At 45.5% G+C, this 18,639-nt stretch overlaps 1 protein-coding gene across 3 annotated transcripts in view; it reads right to left on the bottom strand.

Moving 5' to 3' along the window:
- Positions 1 to 18,639, bottom strand: part of LOC142818156 (sodium channel regulatory subunit beta-3-like) — a 123,127-nt gene that overhangs the window by 18,759 nt on the left and 85,729 nt on the right. Inside the window, exon 2 of one of the 3 annotated variants that reach the window (XM_075916432.1) lies at positions 6,109 to 6,328. In XM_075916432.1, coding sequence (XP_075772547.1) covers positions 6,109 to 6,250 — 142 coding nt within the window. In that variant the 5' untranslated portion in view covers positions 6,251 to 6,328. Of the gene's footprint in view, positions 1 to 106; positions 184 to 4,202; positions 4,322 to 6,108; positions 6,329 to 18,639 lie in introns of those variants that run through there. The other 2 variants (XM_075916434.1, XM_075916433.1) reach the window with 2 other exon arrangements.

Here is an 18,639-nt window from a genome sequence, read left to right as displayed (position 1 = left end):
GCCGGGCCCCCCGGGCTCCACGTGCCTTTCGCTCCAGCGGCTCGGATGCCCCTGGGGGCTTCGCTCCCGGAGCTGTAGCGTCCCTCGGACCCCCCCATGCACGTACGGGGCAGCTCTGCCGGGAGCGCTGCGGCACCAAAGCAAAGCGGGGGAAGGAGACGCGGGGTCTTTATCCGCTGGCAGGACACCGGCCGCGAGGAGCTGAGCGCGAACATTTGGAAGGCGCTGAAGGTCATTAGTGTCACAGGAGGAAATACTGGGAAATCCTCGCGTCTCATCTAGCAGCAGGCCGGGCTCTGTGGCCTTGGAGAGGAGCCACAACATGCGCCTCCGACGCAGAGTCACAGCTGAGCCGCTCTGGGAAAATCGGATACTCACTAAGTGCTCCCTCTCCCGCGTCCTTTTCTTGCTTCCTCTTTTCTTTACTTCTTGCAGGAGGCAGGATAGGGAGCAGCTGCACCGTGGGCACGGCCCTGTTAAGTAACCTGCTGCACCCATAAGAATATATGGAGTTTGACTTCTGTATGGGGGAGGGTGTGCTCCAGCAGTCAGGCCAATGCCAAGGGTGGAGGCGGGGGAGGGAGGGGATTCTACACAGGTCCAAAGCAGTTAGGGAAGCAATGTACCCCTGCCCATGCCCAGAAGAGACGGGCAGAAGGCTGACTTCCAGTCACTACCATGAAAGGCACTGGGGCGTATCATTTCAATTCAAAGATTGGATACATGTTATAATCGCACAGAAGGGTTCCTCCTCTAATCCCCAAACACTATAGCATTGGCCCTGATTTAACAAGTTTAGAGTCCCTCTCCCAAATGCAGCTGTCACACGGATGGAACTAGCCTAACCAAGCTCACTATTACACAGGCATAGCACTGGAATTGGAAAAGGTTCAGAAAAGGGTAATAACATGAGGAGGGGTATGGAACGGCTGCCATATGAGGAGACATGAATAAGACTGGGACTTTTACACTTTGAAAAGAAACAGCTAAGCAGGGCTATGATAGATGTCTATAAAATCATGACCACTGCAGGGAAAGTAAATAACGAAATGTAATTTGCTCTCTCATAACACAAGAATGAGGGGGTCACCAAATGAAATTAATTGGCAACAGGTTTAAAACAAACAAAAGGAAGTGGGGTTTTTTCATACTAAGCGCACACAACCTGCAAGAACCTGCCGTTTTTATGTTCTTATGTACAGGGTATGAAGAGTGCTTGATTCAAATGTACCTGCAGAGACAAATTTAGGTTGGCAAAATACATTTAGTATGCAAATGTTTTCTTTTCACCCTTCTCTCGCCCTAAGTTGAGGTTGTGGGATTGGCACTGAAATATGTGCTTGATAGGTTTGCTTTTGCTAAATATGAACTGGGAGAAAGGAGTTGTTCTGTTTTTCTACATATGGTCAGATCAAGTTTCATGCATTTCATTTCTACAGAATAATAATACATAGTAACCATTATCTATGAATAACAACAACAACAAAATAATACAATAGTGATTTCTATCAAAGTAAGATCCTGCAATCCTCAGGATCACACCTCCTTTGTGCTAGACAATAGCCCAATATATAGAAGTTGCTTGTAATCTAACCAAGTATCATGAATGCCCTGTGCTCAAATAATGAGGGATAAGAAAGAAGTTACGTTGTTGCCAGATAAGAGGTTTCTGCTAACCCATCCTCTCACCCAAAGGATGCTTTTCTCTAGTTTAATGACACTTGCAGACTGAACAAGGCTCAGTGGAAGGACAATTCCTAGCCAGTAAGACATCACAATGAGCATTAAGTCGTCTGCTTGGCTTCCTCAGTTCTGGGAGGCATACTGCAGACACAATCACTAAGAGCAGGCCAACATGGGAAATTTACTGGAACAGCTATTCCAGTTTAACTCTCTAGCTACGTCTACACTGCGAGTTTTTGCTAGAAGAGGAAATGCAAATGAAGTGCAGATTAGGATTTTCTCGCACTTCATTTGCATACTCTCCTCCGATCTGTTTTTGCGCTGTGGTTTTTTGCACAAAAACAAGCAGTGTGGTTGTTTTCTTTCTGCGCAAAAAGCTCCTTGTGCACAAGATTGGCATACCCCCTTTTTTGAGGCATAAGGATCTTGTGCAAAAAGGGGTTTTTGCACAAAAAGGAAATGGCCACACTGCTTGTTTTTGCGCAACTCCCCCTAGTACAAAAACGGATCAGAAGAAAGTATGCAAATGAAGTGCAAGAAAATGCTAATCCGCACTTCATTTGTATTGCCTTTTCCAGCAAAATTCGCAGTGTAGACGTAGCCAAATTTGTGTGAACACTCTATTTCTGGAAGAACAGTGCCTTTTTCAAAGCTGGGTAAACTAACCCAGAAAAAAGCCAGAATAAGGGAATTCACATGGAAAGTCAACCTGGAGCTAATCAACCCTACTTTAATCAAGAATAATTTCCCCATGTAGACGAGCCCCAAATAAAGGGCACAGGATAAGGAGACAGACATTGTTGTTCTACAGAGGTATAGGATTTGTCCCCAGTTCACCTCCCACAGTGTAAATAATGCCTAGTGGATGGCTGCTGCTTTGTAGGGCTTTTTATAGACACTCAGAAGCTATTGAGCAATGTTCCTGGCTGTCTCGTCTGACAGCCACGTGTTTTGAAGAAGTGCAGTGGAATTAACATCTGTTCTCAGCAAGCCAGGTGCACTGCTGGAAAACACAAGTCCTTGCAAAACACAGGATGCTTGGATTAGCCGCGCTGTACTGCATGTGCGATATCTGTTCTAATTGCAGCCACCCTAGAGAATCCTGACAGCGAAAGAAAGGCAGCCTGCCTGAGAACGTGCAATTAAGGGGAAGAAGATCAATAGTGCTGACTCAGTTCGTAGCCACTAATTGGCTGTGCACTTTCTAGTCCCTTAGCATGGTCCCTCCATCAGGCACCTGACCTAGATACATCTATCTGGGAGGAGGTATCATATGGATGAAGCCCTCTTTCAGGCCTAACCCTGGATTCCTCAGCCTAGGAGGGTGAGGGTGCAGAAAGCATAAATACAGGTCTCACTGGACTTAACAGTATGTAGTCAGCAACAAACGACACATTAAATAATAATATGTGGCAGAGCTGGGAATAGAACCCAACATGAAAATCCCTGGGCCAAAAGGAGACTGAATTCCCCTGCCCAGCTTTGAGGGTGGTGGCTCTGCTAGATGTCCAGTAGGTAAAAGCTCTTCATTTTTGCTCTGTCCAGGATACAAACTCATCTTCTTGGCCCTAGTGGGGAGTTATTCTTCAGTCCTCGATTGCTTTTAACCTTGTGGGAAATAGAGAATAAACACCTCCCTCATGCCAACTGGAACAATATGCAGCCAAATTGTACCACAGCCAATGTTCCCTCTAATCTTTTCCCTCTATGTGCAGATTTTTTCCAGCCATGTGCAGAATAATTTTATGTGCACTGAGGCATGTGCGAACGTGCACCACCAATAGAAACACAAAATCTTATCAGCTGAGTGGCATTTGAATTTCTCCTGAGCAGCCTCACAAGCAAACAGCTTACAGTGAACGCTGACACAACCCAGTGTCTGCCACAACTGGAGCGTCAGTCTGTTTCTGCTACACTTCATTTTTATCTGCTTGTTTGGGTTTGCTGAGAAAGAGCTAGAGAAATACACACACCTTAACACAGGCATGCCCCTCCCCAGTGCACATGCACACAGAGTAAATGAAGGGAACTGAGACAAGTGGTGAGTGTACCCCACATGCATGCTCTGCAGCAGAGAAACTCTCCACCCTTTCCGATCTCCGGCAGGGACTCAAGCATTGAGGGACATAAATGTTGAATGCGACCATAGGCAGCACCACTTACCATGTCGGGGTTGCTATGACAACCTTCCCAGATACTACAGCACAGGGAAAAGACTGAAGCTTTTGTATCCGAGAAAACTATAAATAGGAGAAAACTATAAATTTTGTATAGGAGAAAACTATAAATTCAGCTTAGCTGCCCCCAGCAAACTCCCTTCTTAATAATGCCCCTTAGGCCAGCACAGGAAAGGGGCAGTGCAAAGCCTGCAAGGCTTGCTGGTGTGTAATGGCTGTCCAAGCAATGCTCCACTACCCTCACAACAATCACTTTAATTTGCTCAGACTGAACTGTTATCCTCATTCGGCAGACAAACATCAGAAGGCTCCTTGCTGCCAAGAGAGGACACAGACCCATACCTGTCAACAAATGCTCACGGTCAATCATTCCAGCCTCCAGGCCCCTGGAACAGTGCAATTGCCAGATAGCAAGAGGCAATGGCAGTGCTACCTCCTGACATGTAATTAATGCTGGGGAGAATGATCTGGAAAGAAGAGGATCAGATCACATTTAAAGACACACACTCCACTGTCCTTGGGGAGGACTCTGTAATTGGAATGGAAGCAGTAAGAAACGGAACAGGGCCAACGAGCATTATTTCAAAAGCTGTAGGATTTAATAAAGAATGCCATATTTAAAAATACATAGTATAGGATTCTATAGCAGGGATCTAATTCTCCAGTAGCTTCTCTAGGATGATTTGAAGTTTAGTGTGTGCTATTAAATATACTTATTTTTTTTCATTCATAAGGTTTTAGGTACCTTCTCCACACACAGCCAAAGCAACATCATCTTTATACACCCTTCTACATACAATGCTGCATCTGTATTCTCTGTGCATGTACATAATACTAGGCCTACATTTCCATCCCACATACACGCACACTGCCATTTATTTCTCCATTCTCCAAGCTACATCTCCATCAAATCCACGTGTACCATCTTGTAACTAGATTCTTCTGTGGTCTCTGTAGAACCTGGCTTGTGCTCCTCTCTACGCACTCTGTACATCTCCCCATTCACATGCAGATACAAACTATACAGGGCTTCCCCAGCATTTTCTACACAGATTTATATACCTGGACTCCATACTCAACACATATATGAGCTAACTGCATTTTCCATATACAAACACACTCAGGGCTTACTCGCCATCAGTCACAGATTCTGTATATCTCTGTTCTCCAGAAACTCCCTGAGCCTGGCCAGAGCAGCACCCTGATATTAGAGTATGCTGCTTTACTTTGCAGACTACACAGCTCTACAGAGGCAAATCTCCAACTAGTGTCATCCATCTAAAGCCAGTTGGTACTTTTAACATGACAATGTACCTGCTTTCTGGATCCCTTAGGATTTGTATGGAAATGGGTCTTTGCCTGCCAGAAGAAACACATCCATTCACATCAAGTACTGAGTGTTGTTTTTCTTTCAGGACTGAATTATCTTAGGGTGAGATATTGTAAACAACAGTCCATCTGTATTGTGCATCTTTAACCATGTTCATAGTGGCACTACAACTTGTTATAAAAGGATCTTCGAACTCAGAACAGAATTACAAAAAGCTAAGGATGTTCATGGTTTAGATTTTCAAACCAGTCCAGTTGATTTAGACACATTAAAATGGAAGATGAATTTATATCCCCCGAAGGAACTACTTTGAAAATCTTCACCTCTATGGCTGGAATAGGAGCTTCCTCAATGGCATTCAGGAAATCATCTCTGAGTTTCATTCCAGCACCTTTGATAGCATCTTGTGGTTTACATCTGAACTGCTGCTTTCCACTTTTACCCAGACCAGAGTGCTTTGCCACTGGTGCATTCTATTCCATGCTGCTCCATGTAAGAAGGTGCCACTCTGAAAAGAACAAGACTGGTGTTGCCCTAGGAAGATAGGCATCATTCTTCGGTGCCAAGAGCAAAGGTGCACTCATGCATGTCAGTGAGACATCAGAGACCCTAATTACAAACAGCAGCTTAATAGGCTGGTGTGTTCCACAGGTATATTCAGAGAGCAGGCCAATTATGATAATCTAAGGTCAACTTCTTTCAGGATTCTCACCACTTCATTTACCTTTTGGTAGTGGATGACAACTTTTTAGAATGTCAGAGCTCTATGCACATTCATTCATACTTGCTCATTTGATTTTTATACTATTACTATTGTAGAAAAACACCAATAAATCAACAGCTTCAATTATATTAGCTGCACAATGTCTGTATTTCCATACACAAAAGCTTGGTCAGCAATAGCTGACTATTCCTTACCTTGCACTGGAATGTCACATTCTTTCTTTAATTGTGTGCACTGAAAGAATTTCCTTGCAGATCCCAAAGAATTGATGCATACTTCACAAAACTCATTCACAAGGTCTGGAAGTGTCACTGGTCGATCACATGCAGGTTTCATTCATCCTGAGTAAGTCTGGCTGCAATTCTCTCTACTCTCTTACAGGGCAGTCCCAAGGAAGAGGAGTTTATCTTCCACCTGAAAAGATAAATATACAGAACATTAGACAGTATGCAAGAGCTTGTGTGGAAGCATGAAAGTTTCCTTCCGCAATCAGGAAAACCCCTTGGGATAAATTCACAGGTTATATATAACACGTTCTAAGTTACATCTCACTCATGAGTTTAAGGGAGTCTAAAGTATGTCATTTACAGAGCAATGAGCATGGAATGGAAGGAGATAAGTTAAAGTACTCTCCCCTTACAACTTTTTCGTGGCCCATTGGCATATAATTCTGCCTTCTTAGACCCCTTTATGTTCTCTTTTGCTCATTTACAGCCCGATCTTGCTCCCACTGTAGCTGATTAGAGCTGACTGCTAGATCACAAGGATGGGATTTTCAAAAGAAGCCTAAACAAATTTTTGGTGCCTAACACTGATTTTTGATGGGAGCTGGCTATCTGACTCTCTTAGGTGCACCAGGTTGAAATAAGATACACAATTTGAGCTCCGCAAATTGCATATCTTATTTCAATCTAACTTTGAAATAGCTCATTTTGAAATTTGGTGTTGTCTACACAGTGCCAAATTTCGAAATAAAGTGCTATTCTGAAACATCCCTTAACCCTTGGGGAACAACGGTTACAGGGGTGCCAGAATAGCACGCTTATTATTTTGAAATAACGGGCAAGTTTAAAGATGTGGAATAGCTATTTTGGAATACTTCCGGTACCCTGAAATAGCACCACTGTCTAGATGTAGCCTTAGGCTCCCTGTGACAGGATGCTGTCAGCTCACACTAGATGGGGAAGGGTTAACCCTGCATTGTGGACTAAGGAAGCTATCCCTCTTCAACTCTACTGGGCATGCTCCAAAATGCACCAGTATAAAAGGGGCTAGCTGCAGGAGAGGAAGGGTACATGAGGATCAGCCCACGCTAGGGGATTTATAGATGCTGTAACCCAGGCAAAAGCCAAAGTACCCAGGAAGGCCCTGCAGAGTTTGAAGTTGCTGGGAACCTGGGGACAGTAGAGATCCCCAGGCCACAGCTGGCGGAACCGTGGTAAGAAGCAGCCTGGGGGAATTAGATAATGGCCCTGTTGGTGAACTGGAACTCGGAGGCAATCAGGCCTTGCCTCCTGCTAATTCAGTGGCACAGGCTCTTGCCACTACCTGGTGGAAAGAGAGGACCAGAACCCCTTATCTGGGCTGCCACCCCCCTCTTTGTTTGTGTGTGGTGGCCTGTTCCCTGATTGAGGTCTCTTTCTTCCCCAAGTTTTACTGCCTTGGCGACGGGGGGGCAAGTATATTCACTTCTATCATTTAAAATACAGGGTGTCTGTCTGTTTCTCTAAGTCACTTTGTTCAAAAACTCCTCCTAAACAGTAAGAACTAGGGCCACCAAAGTTGACAGGCAGCTTCCTCTTACCCTAACTTCAAGCGAGGTCAGGGTTTGGTTGTGCCAGGGAAATGGGAAGTGCTGGGAATGGGACTGTTTCCAGAACATAGAAAAGGAAGGGGCAGAGAAGAGGGACCACTGGGGGCAGCCTCACCAGTAAGATACTGGCCAGCTACAGCCAGGACTCTGCATGTCGCTGGTCAATGGAACAGGTAAATGCCCCTCCTACTTCAAACAGTGCTGGGGGCAATTCCTGCTGCCCCTGGACTCTCTACCCTGACCCCCAGCCAGGAGACCTGCCCTCCCCAAGAAGAGGCTGGAGATCAGGCCCCACCCCCCATTGGAGGAGAGACCTCCACTAGGAAGGGACCAGGAACCACAACCCGGTCTTGGATAGGCTGCGGGAAGTCGCTGGAGGCCAGGGGCAGCCCCTGAAGCCCCACCTCTCCTACAGAGAGCCTATAGGCTGTGAGGGGCTGCTGGAGGCTGGGACCAGCCCCTGGAGCCTGGCCCAAGTCTCCCCACAAGCTGCAAGGTTTAGAGGCAGATGCCAGGGCCAGCCCCCAGAGGCTGCTCCCACACCTGGGACCAGCTGCAGGGAGGGGGGCAGTTGGAGACTGGGGCTAGTCTGAAGACCTTCATTTCCCACCCCCACTCCCCTGAACCAGCTGCAGTCATCGGGAGGCTAGAGCCAATCCCTGGAACCTCTCACCCCCCACATCCCGGATCGGCTATAAGGCTGGAGGGGAAGGATGCAGGCCATGGCTGGCCCCCAGAGCCTGGGGGAGCCCTGTGACAGGCTGCAGGCTGGTGGGGGGCAGGTAGATGCTGCTGGACCTTCAACTCCCCCCCCTGATGAGCTGCAGGCTGGGGCCAGCCCCTGGAGCTTCTCCCCTTTACCCCCACTCAGGCCAGCAGCAGGGCCCAAGCCCCTGCCCTGCTCCTGCATGCCCACACCCACAGCCCCTGCCCCTGAGCAGCGCTGGGTACATTTGCAAGTAGACACATACTTGTAGGCTACTTATGCCCTGCCCCTGCATCCTAAGGGGCATGGGCGTCTCCCGATCCTGTCACAGTCCCTTTGAAATACTGCACGGAGCCTTTTTCTTTTGTCCACTTGGACTGGCCTTTTCCATACGTACTTCCTCTAACCTGGACCCACTTGCTGCCCCCCCCCCCACGCAATACTAATTTTAGAGAAAAATCTCTCCGCTCACAGCAGTGAGCGCTGGGGAGATGTGGTGCTCTCGGCGCTGCGGAGGATTGTCTAGCCCTGCCATGCTGCTTCTGCCTGAGGCCCAGCCCTTCTGGGGAGACACAGCAGGCCCCCTCTGCCTTGCGTAGGGGCCCAGGGAGGCTGTGGACCCACTGGGTATTTGCGCACAATCCACTGCTGGAGGTACAGTCTTTTGCAGGAGAGGAAATTCCAAGGTTCGCTTAACCACTTTCGGGTCACTAGAGACACTCTCTCATTGTTGCCTTTTATTGCCCCATGGCTTTCTGTTGCCCCGTTTTCTTCTCTGATACTTAGATTTACAATTTGGGGGCAGGAAATCTTTATACTCTATACTTGTGCAGTGCCTTGCAGTGAGGTCTGGGATTCCTCAGTGCTGCTGTAATCCCGGAAAGCCAGGGTTCAAGTCCCAGTGCTGCCTGTTGTTTATGGGATGATCTTAGGTAAATCAAGTTTGCTGCCCTGTGCCTCTATTTTCCCATCTGTAAAATAGGATAAATGATACCAAGAGCTCTTTTGTAAAGCACTTTGAGATCTATGGGTGATAAGAGCTAGATATTAATACATTTCCAGATTGATTAATTTCACTGACTTCATTACCCCAGAGACTGAAATGGATACAGCATTCCTCACATACTACTTGTGAACCCAAATATCCTGCACCCTTTATTGCCTAGGCAAATCTCATCCTGCTAGATGTCTGAGGCTAGGTCTACACTGCAATTAATCATCCCTTGACAGGCTTGCAAAAGGTCACTTGGGCTGGCTAAGGCTTGGGTGAGGGGCTGTTTAATTGCAGTTTAGATGTCCTTGTTTGGGATGAAACCCAAGTTTTGGTATTCCCATGAGGGGAGAGCTCTGAACAAGTCAGCTGACATGGGTCAGTGGTGGGTATAACTGCAGTGTAGACATACCTCAATTATTCTGCTAGTTAAAGCAGCAGGGTCTAGACTACATACTTCACATTTCACCTTCTAGCATGTAGCAAATACCTATTTAGCACTAATCTCCAGGTGCTGCAAAACGCCACTCACCTATCACACTGTCACCTGAGAATCTTCAGTTGCTCTCTGGTGGTGGGTAAGTATTACCACTCCTTTCTGAGAGCCAGGGAAAATGAAACTGACAAGTGTAAGCCTTTTTCCAATGTGATACAACACTGGGAACAGAACCTGACTCCTGTTGTCCTGCTCCAACCTCTAGATGCTCTACCTTCCCAGGAGACATAAAAAGTGAGTGGAGGACAGCTAATTTATATAGTTTGGGAAGGGAGAGGACCTGACAGCATAGAGGAGTGACACGGTCACAGGGAAAGAGAATATGAAGAAGTAACAAGAGAAGAGAGGAAGAAGGGTGGGAAAGACAGAAGCAGAATGACCACCAGAGATTAGGGGTCCCTCATCTTTGGGGAAACACTGCTGGAGGTGCCAGTAGAGAGCTGGACCCAGGCCCAGAGGAGTATCCAAAACCAGTGGCTATGTCTAGACTGGCATGATTTTCCGGAAATGCTTTTAACGGAAAAGTTTTCCGTTAAAAGCATTTTCGGAAAAGAGCATCTAGATTGGCACGGACGCTTTTCTGCAAAAGCACTTTTTGTGGAAAAGCGTCCGGGCCAATCTAGACATGCTTTTGCGCAAAAAAGCCCTGATCACCATTTTCGCGATCGGGTCTTTTTTGCACAAAACAAATCTCAGCTGTCTACACTGGCCCTTTTGCACAAAAGTTTTGCGCAAAAGGGACTTTTGCCTGAATGGGAGCAGCATAGTAGATTGTCAGTGTTCTTGCGGAAATTCAAACAGCCAGTGTAGACAGCTGGCAAGTTTTTCCGCAAAATCACATGATTTTGCAGAAAAACTTGCCAGTCTAGACACAGCCAGCCAGTGTGAAAAGGGGAAAGGATTACTTCAAGGGAGTTTTTCAGCACTGAGTGAAGACTGGCATATATCCACTAGGGAGCAGCACAGAACAGTACAAAGGCTTTCATATCTTTACAAAGCAGGGTGTGTGCTGGGGTTTGAGGCTGCTGTGATTGCTGTCACGGGGATAGGGATGTCAAAGCACAGTAGCAGGGATAGGGCATCTCTGGTCTCACATGCTTATGTTATACTACCAGGGAATATACACGGGTTGGAAAACTAGCATATTTTGTGGCACTTACTTTAATTTCAAATGTCCTTGTTCTAACTCCTCCCAAACGAGGATTTTTAGTTTTCCCCTTTCTTTAACTGAATAAAGAAGGAATAAGGTAAGAAATGGGGAAGTCAACCATTTTTCACATTTCTCGTTGCTTAAATGATAAACTGCAAAACCAATTGAGGATTTTTAACCTAAGTGTTTCATATTGACATATTTGGCAAAATCATTTTTCCTAACTTTATTTTCAATAAAAGGATATTTTCCGAGTCACGTTTTAATTACATTTTTTGGAACAAATCGATCCACTGTGAAAGGGGACCAGAGAAGGATGGCATCTTGTGTATCTAGCATGGAAAGGGAGTTGGTGTGTGGGTGTGGGAGAAAAGTAGCATTCTGGAACTGTGGGGGAGAGAGGTAGGATGGTTGGGGCATTACCTAGAACTTGGGCAACCAGTATTCAAGTCTTGGCTCTCAAAGACGGCCCTCAGGCAAGTCACTGACTGCATGTCTGCACTGCCACATAAGCTCAGGTTTCAGAGCTAATGGGAGATTTAGTGCCCAATCCCAAAAGCTGCTGTGTGCAGCTTTGATTTCACTGGGAGTGCAAGGTGTGCAGCCCTTTCAGTAAGGGGAAAACATTAATGAAGATGGAGTAAGAGGAGAGGGGTCAGATGCTACAGAAAAGCATTGGGGGTAGGAGGTGGGGGGAAGGGGAGGATGCTAGACCCATCCAGAAGGGAATGCTTGAGAAATTAACTCTTCATGACATTAAAGCCTTGGAGGACAAGACATTTTGCACAATTCATTTCCCACTTGGAAAGGAAGTGTTTGGGCACAGTATTCTTGTCACCACCTACACACTGATCTTCAAGTCTGTCTGGCCTGGTTCTGCCTCATGAGACACTTTGGTTCATGTGGGTTATGTAAGAGACACTCGGGTTATGGAATTGGGAACTGCCACACTCTCTTTGGCCTTGGACCCACGGAGCTGGTCTTCCCCAAGAGTGAATGTCCACTCAATAGCTGATGAATGAAGCCAGGCATGCAAGCCCCTGCCATGCACTCCTCTATCCTCTGATTCCCCCCAATTGGAGCTGGCTGTTTGTGTAGCACTTGTGAGCACTCCCTGGCCTCATTTAAAACTTTATTTGCACAGTTTAAAACCTTCCTGTTCCTTGGCCCAAAGCTGACACTGGTCTCTTACTCCGCCTCCTCTACTCTTGTCTCTTTCTCCCCAGCCCTCAAAGCTGTCCCTTACAGAACACCTTCTCCTCCCAGATCTGGCCTTTTTCAATCCCCCTCCTCACGTTCCCTTCCCATCACTGTGTCACTTCCTCCACATTGTATTACTTTACCTACATTCTCCACCATGCCCTTTTAATTGCTTCTTCTTGCTGGGCCCCACCATTGCTGCCTCTGACAAGCACTTGCATGTTTCTCTCTGGCATGGTGTCCTGCGCAGAGTGTGTTGCACTGTGTGGGTAGCATGTGGCGAAATACATTCATTGCATACAGCAGCAAAACACAGTGAGTCATTACTTTAAGAGACGTTGCAGACTATATATATAAAACACTGACTTTGGCTATAATTAAGTAACATGCAGCTCTCCAAAAAGTGATTTATTATTGGCTGGTATCAGCTGCAGGGCTCTTTGTGTCTGTGCTTGAAGTCAGTTATCTCCCCATAAAAATGTCTGTGGGGCTGGACAAGGTAGAAAGCAGGGGAAACAGTCTCTTGGCAGACTAGTGGAATGCCAGCAGTCCCACGTCCCCAAAAAGAAAATAGCAGGGAGTATGAGGTGGCTGAGGGATCTGATAATAGGTTGCAGAGTCATCTGTATGAAGGTCAGCAGTAGCTAGGTCACTGATTTAGGGCAGGGATTGGCTAGAAATTACCATCTGGAAACCTGCTATGTGAAGGAAGTTGGAGGGTGGCTCATATCTCAGTCATTGAACACATCAATATTGCATGCCCATCCATTTTAGCACTAATTCAAGGCCTTTTTTGGGCAGAGATGCCAGCCGAGATGCTATTGACTGAATGGGGACACAAAGTGGACGTCTGCCCACCCCCCAGTCAGTCCCAGAAGTATATCCTGTGAGATTAAGGCTAAGGTAGAGTGGTGGACAATGACGGGAAATCTTTCTCCTGTTAGACCCCTGTTGTGCAGAAACAGAACATCTGGCCTGTATTTCTAGCCGATCCTTGTCACTGGTGGCTCTAATTTAGCATTTGTCTACGCTGCAATCAGAGGTGTGATTTACATCTGTGCTAGCTGTAATCTAGGTAGCTTGCTAAAAATAGCAGTGAAGATAGGGTGGCTTGCACGTTAGCGCAAGCTAGTGAAGCAAAAACGTACCAGGGCATCAGCGGGGCTTGTACAGTCCATATTGCAGCAGCATCGCTAATATTTTTAGCAATCTAGCTACAATGAAGCATGTGCAAGTGCTTACCAAAGCTCCAACCATACCCCCAACAGCAGTGTAGACATTCCCTTAGACTAGAGAATGAGAATATTCAGCCTCAATCAGATCTGGGGGCAGGCGGTGGGGGAGTTTGGTGTTTTACAGGCAGTTTAATTAAATTTGTGTTCATAATTTACAGCCAGAATGTGGTTCCCCTTTGAATTCCCATTTAATTACTTGGTTTTTATATAAACCCCTAAACAACTATTTAGACCAAGAAAGGGCAGGGATGACCACTGTTCTGTGCCTACAGCACCTACCAAAATAGGAGTTTGGTGCATGATAAGGGCTCTTAGATGCTTTGGTAATACAAGTAGTAAAACTATTGAATTTTGGAAAACGAGATGCACTAATGTGTTATCCTAGTAAAGCAATACTAGTCTATTAGACACCCATTACTTGTATTGTCTACAGACATAGCTTTCTATCTATGAACACACCAATAAAGTAAAAGGCGGTGAGAGGTCAAATCTGTGACCTTATTAAACCCAATGAGAAAATTGTCACTCCAGTGGCACAAGGCGGGACTGTCAACTCGCATCAGTTTAAAGGAATTAATAACCGATCATTCATGCAGTCAGAATGCTCAGATTATACACACGCACTCCCCGCTGTTCTTTTTCTCTCGCTGTATGAACGATCATTGACTAAAATAACTTCTGAAAGTGTTTAAGGAACAAGCATGATGAAGACTTAGACATTTTATACATTAAAGAGTGACCCGAGGCACAGCAGCCAAATTACTCCTGCAAGTAGCAAGAGTGAGGCTGGGGAAGGGTGCACAGAAAGTAGAGCTAGTTGCAATTTTTCCTCCATTGAATTTCCTCGTGGAGAATTTCAGTGAAAACAAAATATTTTTCATTTCAACATTCTTGCAAGCCCCTCCCCCCCAATAAAAACCATTTTCTTTGACAAGACACGTTTTCCAGAGAAAGCAGGCATTTTCTGCAACATCTTTGATTTAGTCAAACCACATTTTCCATCAAATAGTACTGATGCGATTTTAACCTGGCCAATTACACATGCTCAGGGTTATATCTGTGCTTCTTCCTGCATGACTGCTCTCAATCCACATCCTGTCCCTTTCATACCAGGCTGTTAAGAGCAAGGGGAGTGGTGTCTGTGGGAATTTTGACTGGTCAGTATTCAGGACAACACTCAACCTTTTATTATACCCTTGCCACCTTCTCAACGTGCTCTGATATTCATCCCCAAAAGGATTTACAACACTAAGCCATAATCTATCAGGTTTCCTGGATGTATTTTAGGAACTATGTGTTCTATTAATAGCTTTTCTCTGCATGCCATAGGCAACAACCACCCTGCTCCAGAGTTTGAGAACAGCAGGGGACAGAATATACCAAAAGAAAAGCACCTTTATCAGAAACAAAGAGAAACCACCTATCCCAACATAAGTAAGGTGGAAGGCACAAAAATGCTTAACCATATTTTGGGCCAAAAATCAGTGGGATTTTACACAGCCTCAGTAAAACTGTGAAATTTAATTCAGCTTAATTGGGGATCCAACTTTTCTAGCAATGACGATTGCTTTCGCCATCCCTTCAAAAGGAGAGCCTCCTGGCAGCAGAGACAGATTGACATTTTCTAGCAGGCATGTGAAATCACATTTGCTCTCTTCGCTGGTTTTACTCCCACTAGGAATTTTGTCTTAATTATGCCTTGTAAGACTCTCTTTCCCCCCACCTCTCATACAATACTCCTTTTATAGACGGAAAATGAAAGTATAGAGAGACAGCAGTCACGTGGTAAGCCTCTAGCTGAGATGGGAACTCCTTCTCAGCTCCCTGTTCAAGCTAGTTGGCTATGCTACCTCTCCCCCTCGCCAATGAACTCCATGTAAACACTGTGGTCTAATGACAGCACGTTGCCTCCTTTGTCAAAGTCCTTTACTGTCCACCCAATCTATCTCAGGGCAAGTGTGCGCTACAGGGTTAAATCGGCCTAAACTATGTGAATAACATAGCTGGAGTCTATTGCAACTTAGGTCTACTTATTGCAGTGCCTACACTATGTTGGGTCTATATAGGAGAACCTGTCCCATCAAATTACCTTATGCTTCTCATTTCGGAGGAGTAGAGGAGTTGATGGGAGAGTGGAGACAACCCCTCAGAGCAAAACCTTCTCTTCTCGTTACTTCTGACTGAAAAGTATCAGAGTCTCTTTCTTTCCACATGTTACCAAGCGCTTGGAAGATATTTATGAATTCCTCTTTCATATGATTTAACAGCTGCAGTGCTGGAGGTGGTGTGATCATTGGGCCTACCCATTTACCTTAATTGTAAGTTCAAGTGTAAAAAGTAAGAAGTTCATAGGATGTGACAACCTACAACAACCAACAAATGTTGGCTGGAAAATGTACAAAAAGAGACTTTATAATCCAAACAAAAGGGCATCTTGATATAAACTGAGGCCTGTATTAAGATCATGCTTGGTAAGTGGAGCCCAGAAATTCCTGAACCAAAACTCGTCAAACTAGGCCTAATTAATGGAAAAATAATTGGAGAATGATCAGTTTTGCTCATCACTCCCTGTTAGGGTCCTTGAAGAAAGTCTTGGGGAAGAAAAATGGGTTACTGGAGCAGGCTTCACCATCATGGCTGCCACTCTCACCATTTCCTGGAGCCTTTATCATGCTCATCCTGAGAGAAGTCCTGGGCAGACTAGATCAGAGAGAGGGACCCAGATGACATTACTGCCTCAATCTACTCCAGCTGAATCCCAAACAACCTGGGATGGAACAGGATTGGACAGCAGCAACAGCAGCTCATCTCAGCACAGACTTGCCGACAGGGAGGAATGGGGGCAATTGCCCTGGGGTCTGGTGGGTCCAAGAACCGTTGCTGCTGCTGCTACTGTGGCAACAGTGGGAGCCCTGGGCCCTTTAAATTGCCACAGTGCAACAGTGTGCATTCTGAAGGTGGGGGTGTGCTACACTCCAGCAGCGCTCCGAGTGGCTTGCGGGCTGGCTGCCCTGGCCCCACCCCTTCTGCCCAAAGCCCCGCCTCTTTTGGGAGAACAGAGTTGGCCCTCCCGCCCCTTTGCCCAGGGGTCCACGGACGCTGTCAGCTCCCCCGTTTCAAACTTTTCCTTCAAAAGACAATTGCTATCAGCATAGATACCATCTGCCAGACTGTCAAGCAAGAGGTTTTTCCTCCTAAACACTCTCTAACTAAAGGAAACACAAAACCAAGGTTGTAAAAACTAAAGCTTTGTGTAATATTTTACATTTCAAATGCTTTAACTGTGGTTTTTTTAATAAAGAAAAGGAAAAAATGTGCTTTTTACAGTGTTTGACATCACATTAAGCATGCGGAGACCTCTTCATACAAAACTCCAGACCCCTTTAACACAGTTTAATATTGGACAGAGACTGGATTTTGGTCCCACCTTTTAGGTCAGATTTCACCTAAACTAATACAACAGATGTTCAGATCTAGGTCAGTGATCCTGTTTCCTCAGGTGACAGAGGGAATGGAAGACACACCACTAGGATATTTTTAGAACAGTGGTTGAAAATGTGTGACTAATGCAGGCACAGTGCATCTCACCTCTGCACACAAGCCAGGAGCACTTGAGTGCACTAAAATACCAAGTGCCTTTGTCTTAGTCTCTTTTGACAATGGCAGCATCCACTTAAGCTCAATAAATTCCTCAACAATTGCAGGGTGTGTACATAACAGCAATATACTGGGAGACCTTCTTCCCTTCCAATTATACTGCCCAAGAGGAGAGGGACACGAAATGCTAAACATAATAAATATAAAATTACCTTCATGCCTCTAGCTTCCATCCCAGACACATTTCCCAATCTACTGTACACAGCCAAGCCCTAAGATGCAAATTTATTTGCTCCAATCCCACAGACAGACACAAACATCTACACCTACAGGATCTATATAGAGCATTCTTAAAATTGAAATACCCACCCTGTGAAGTGAAAAAACCGATTGACAGAGCCAAAAAAGTACCCAGACGTGAACTCCTTCAAGACAGGCCCAGAAGAGAAAACAACAGAATTCCACTTATCACCTACAGTCCACAACTTAAACCCCTCCAATGCATTATCAGCAATCTACAACCTATCCTGGAAAATGACCCCTTACTCTCAGAGGCCTAGAGGGAAAGACCAATTCTCGCCTGCAGACAACCCCCTAGCCTCAAACAAATTCTTTCCAGTAACCACACAACACACCTCCATCATAATCAACCAGGAACCACCCCAGCAATCAGCCCCAGTGCCAACTCTACACACACATCTATACCAGCGATTTCATCACTGGACCCAATAACATCAACCACCAAATCAAAGGCTCCTTTAACTGCACATCCAGTAATGTGATCTATGCCATCAAATGCCAGCAATGCCTCACTGCAATGTATATTGGCCAAACTGGACAATCTCTACAGGAAAGAATTAATGGACACAAATCAGATATCCAAAAAGGCAACAAACAAAAACCTATTGGAGAACACTTTAATCTTCCTGGACACTCATTAATGGATCTCCAACTCACTAATGGATCTCCAAGTGGTTTCAGACCAATTCCACAAGCCAAATACAAAGAGAAGGATTGGAATTTAGCTTCATTCACAAGATTAATTCTTATGCTAATGGTCTGAACCAATATAGGAAGGCTCGCACACTATCTTCCACCTTTTAATGACTTGACCAACCAACCAATGGAGGTGCTAATGGTTCTTAACAGCCTATTGCAACTACTCACTGTCTCTCTTTTTCTTCCTCCCCTTTTTTCTTCTCCCCTCCACCCATTCTTCCTTCCCTTATATATTCTTGGATCTAGACTTATTATCCTCCGGTCATCTGAAGAAGTGGGTTGTGCCCACGAAAGCTCAGGATACCATCTACATGTCTTGTTAGTCTTTAAGATGCTACCAGACTATTTGTTGTTTTTTTAAGTTTTTCCTGTTACAGACTAATTTGGCTACCCTTCTGAAGATAATAAATATAGCTCAGGATACAGCATTGACAGAAGGCTACCTATGGCTACCAGTGCACTCATTCTCCCGCAGTAAGCTTCCCGGTTATAGTCTGGCAAGTAGAACTGGGAATACCCTAACTTTTATATCCACATC

This window comes from Pelodiscus sinensis, unplaced genomic scaffold (assembly GCF_049634645.1).
Source record: "Pelodiscus sinensis isolate JC-2024 unplaced genomic scaffold, ASM4963464v1 ctg35, whole genome shotgun sequence".
Classification (NCBI taxonomy): Eukaryota; Metazoa; Chordata; order Testudines; family Trionychidae; genus Pelodiscus; species Pelodiscus sinensis.
The sequence above is the reverse complement of the archived record's forward strand: the minus strand, read 5'-3'. Positions and strand labels throughout refer to the sequence as shown.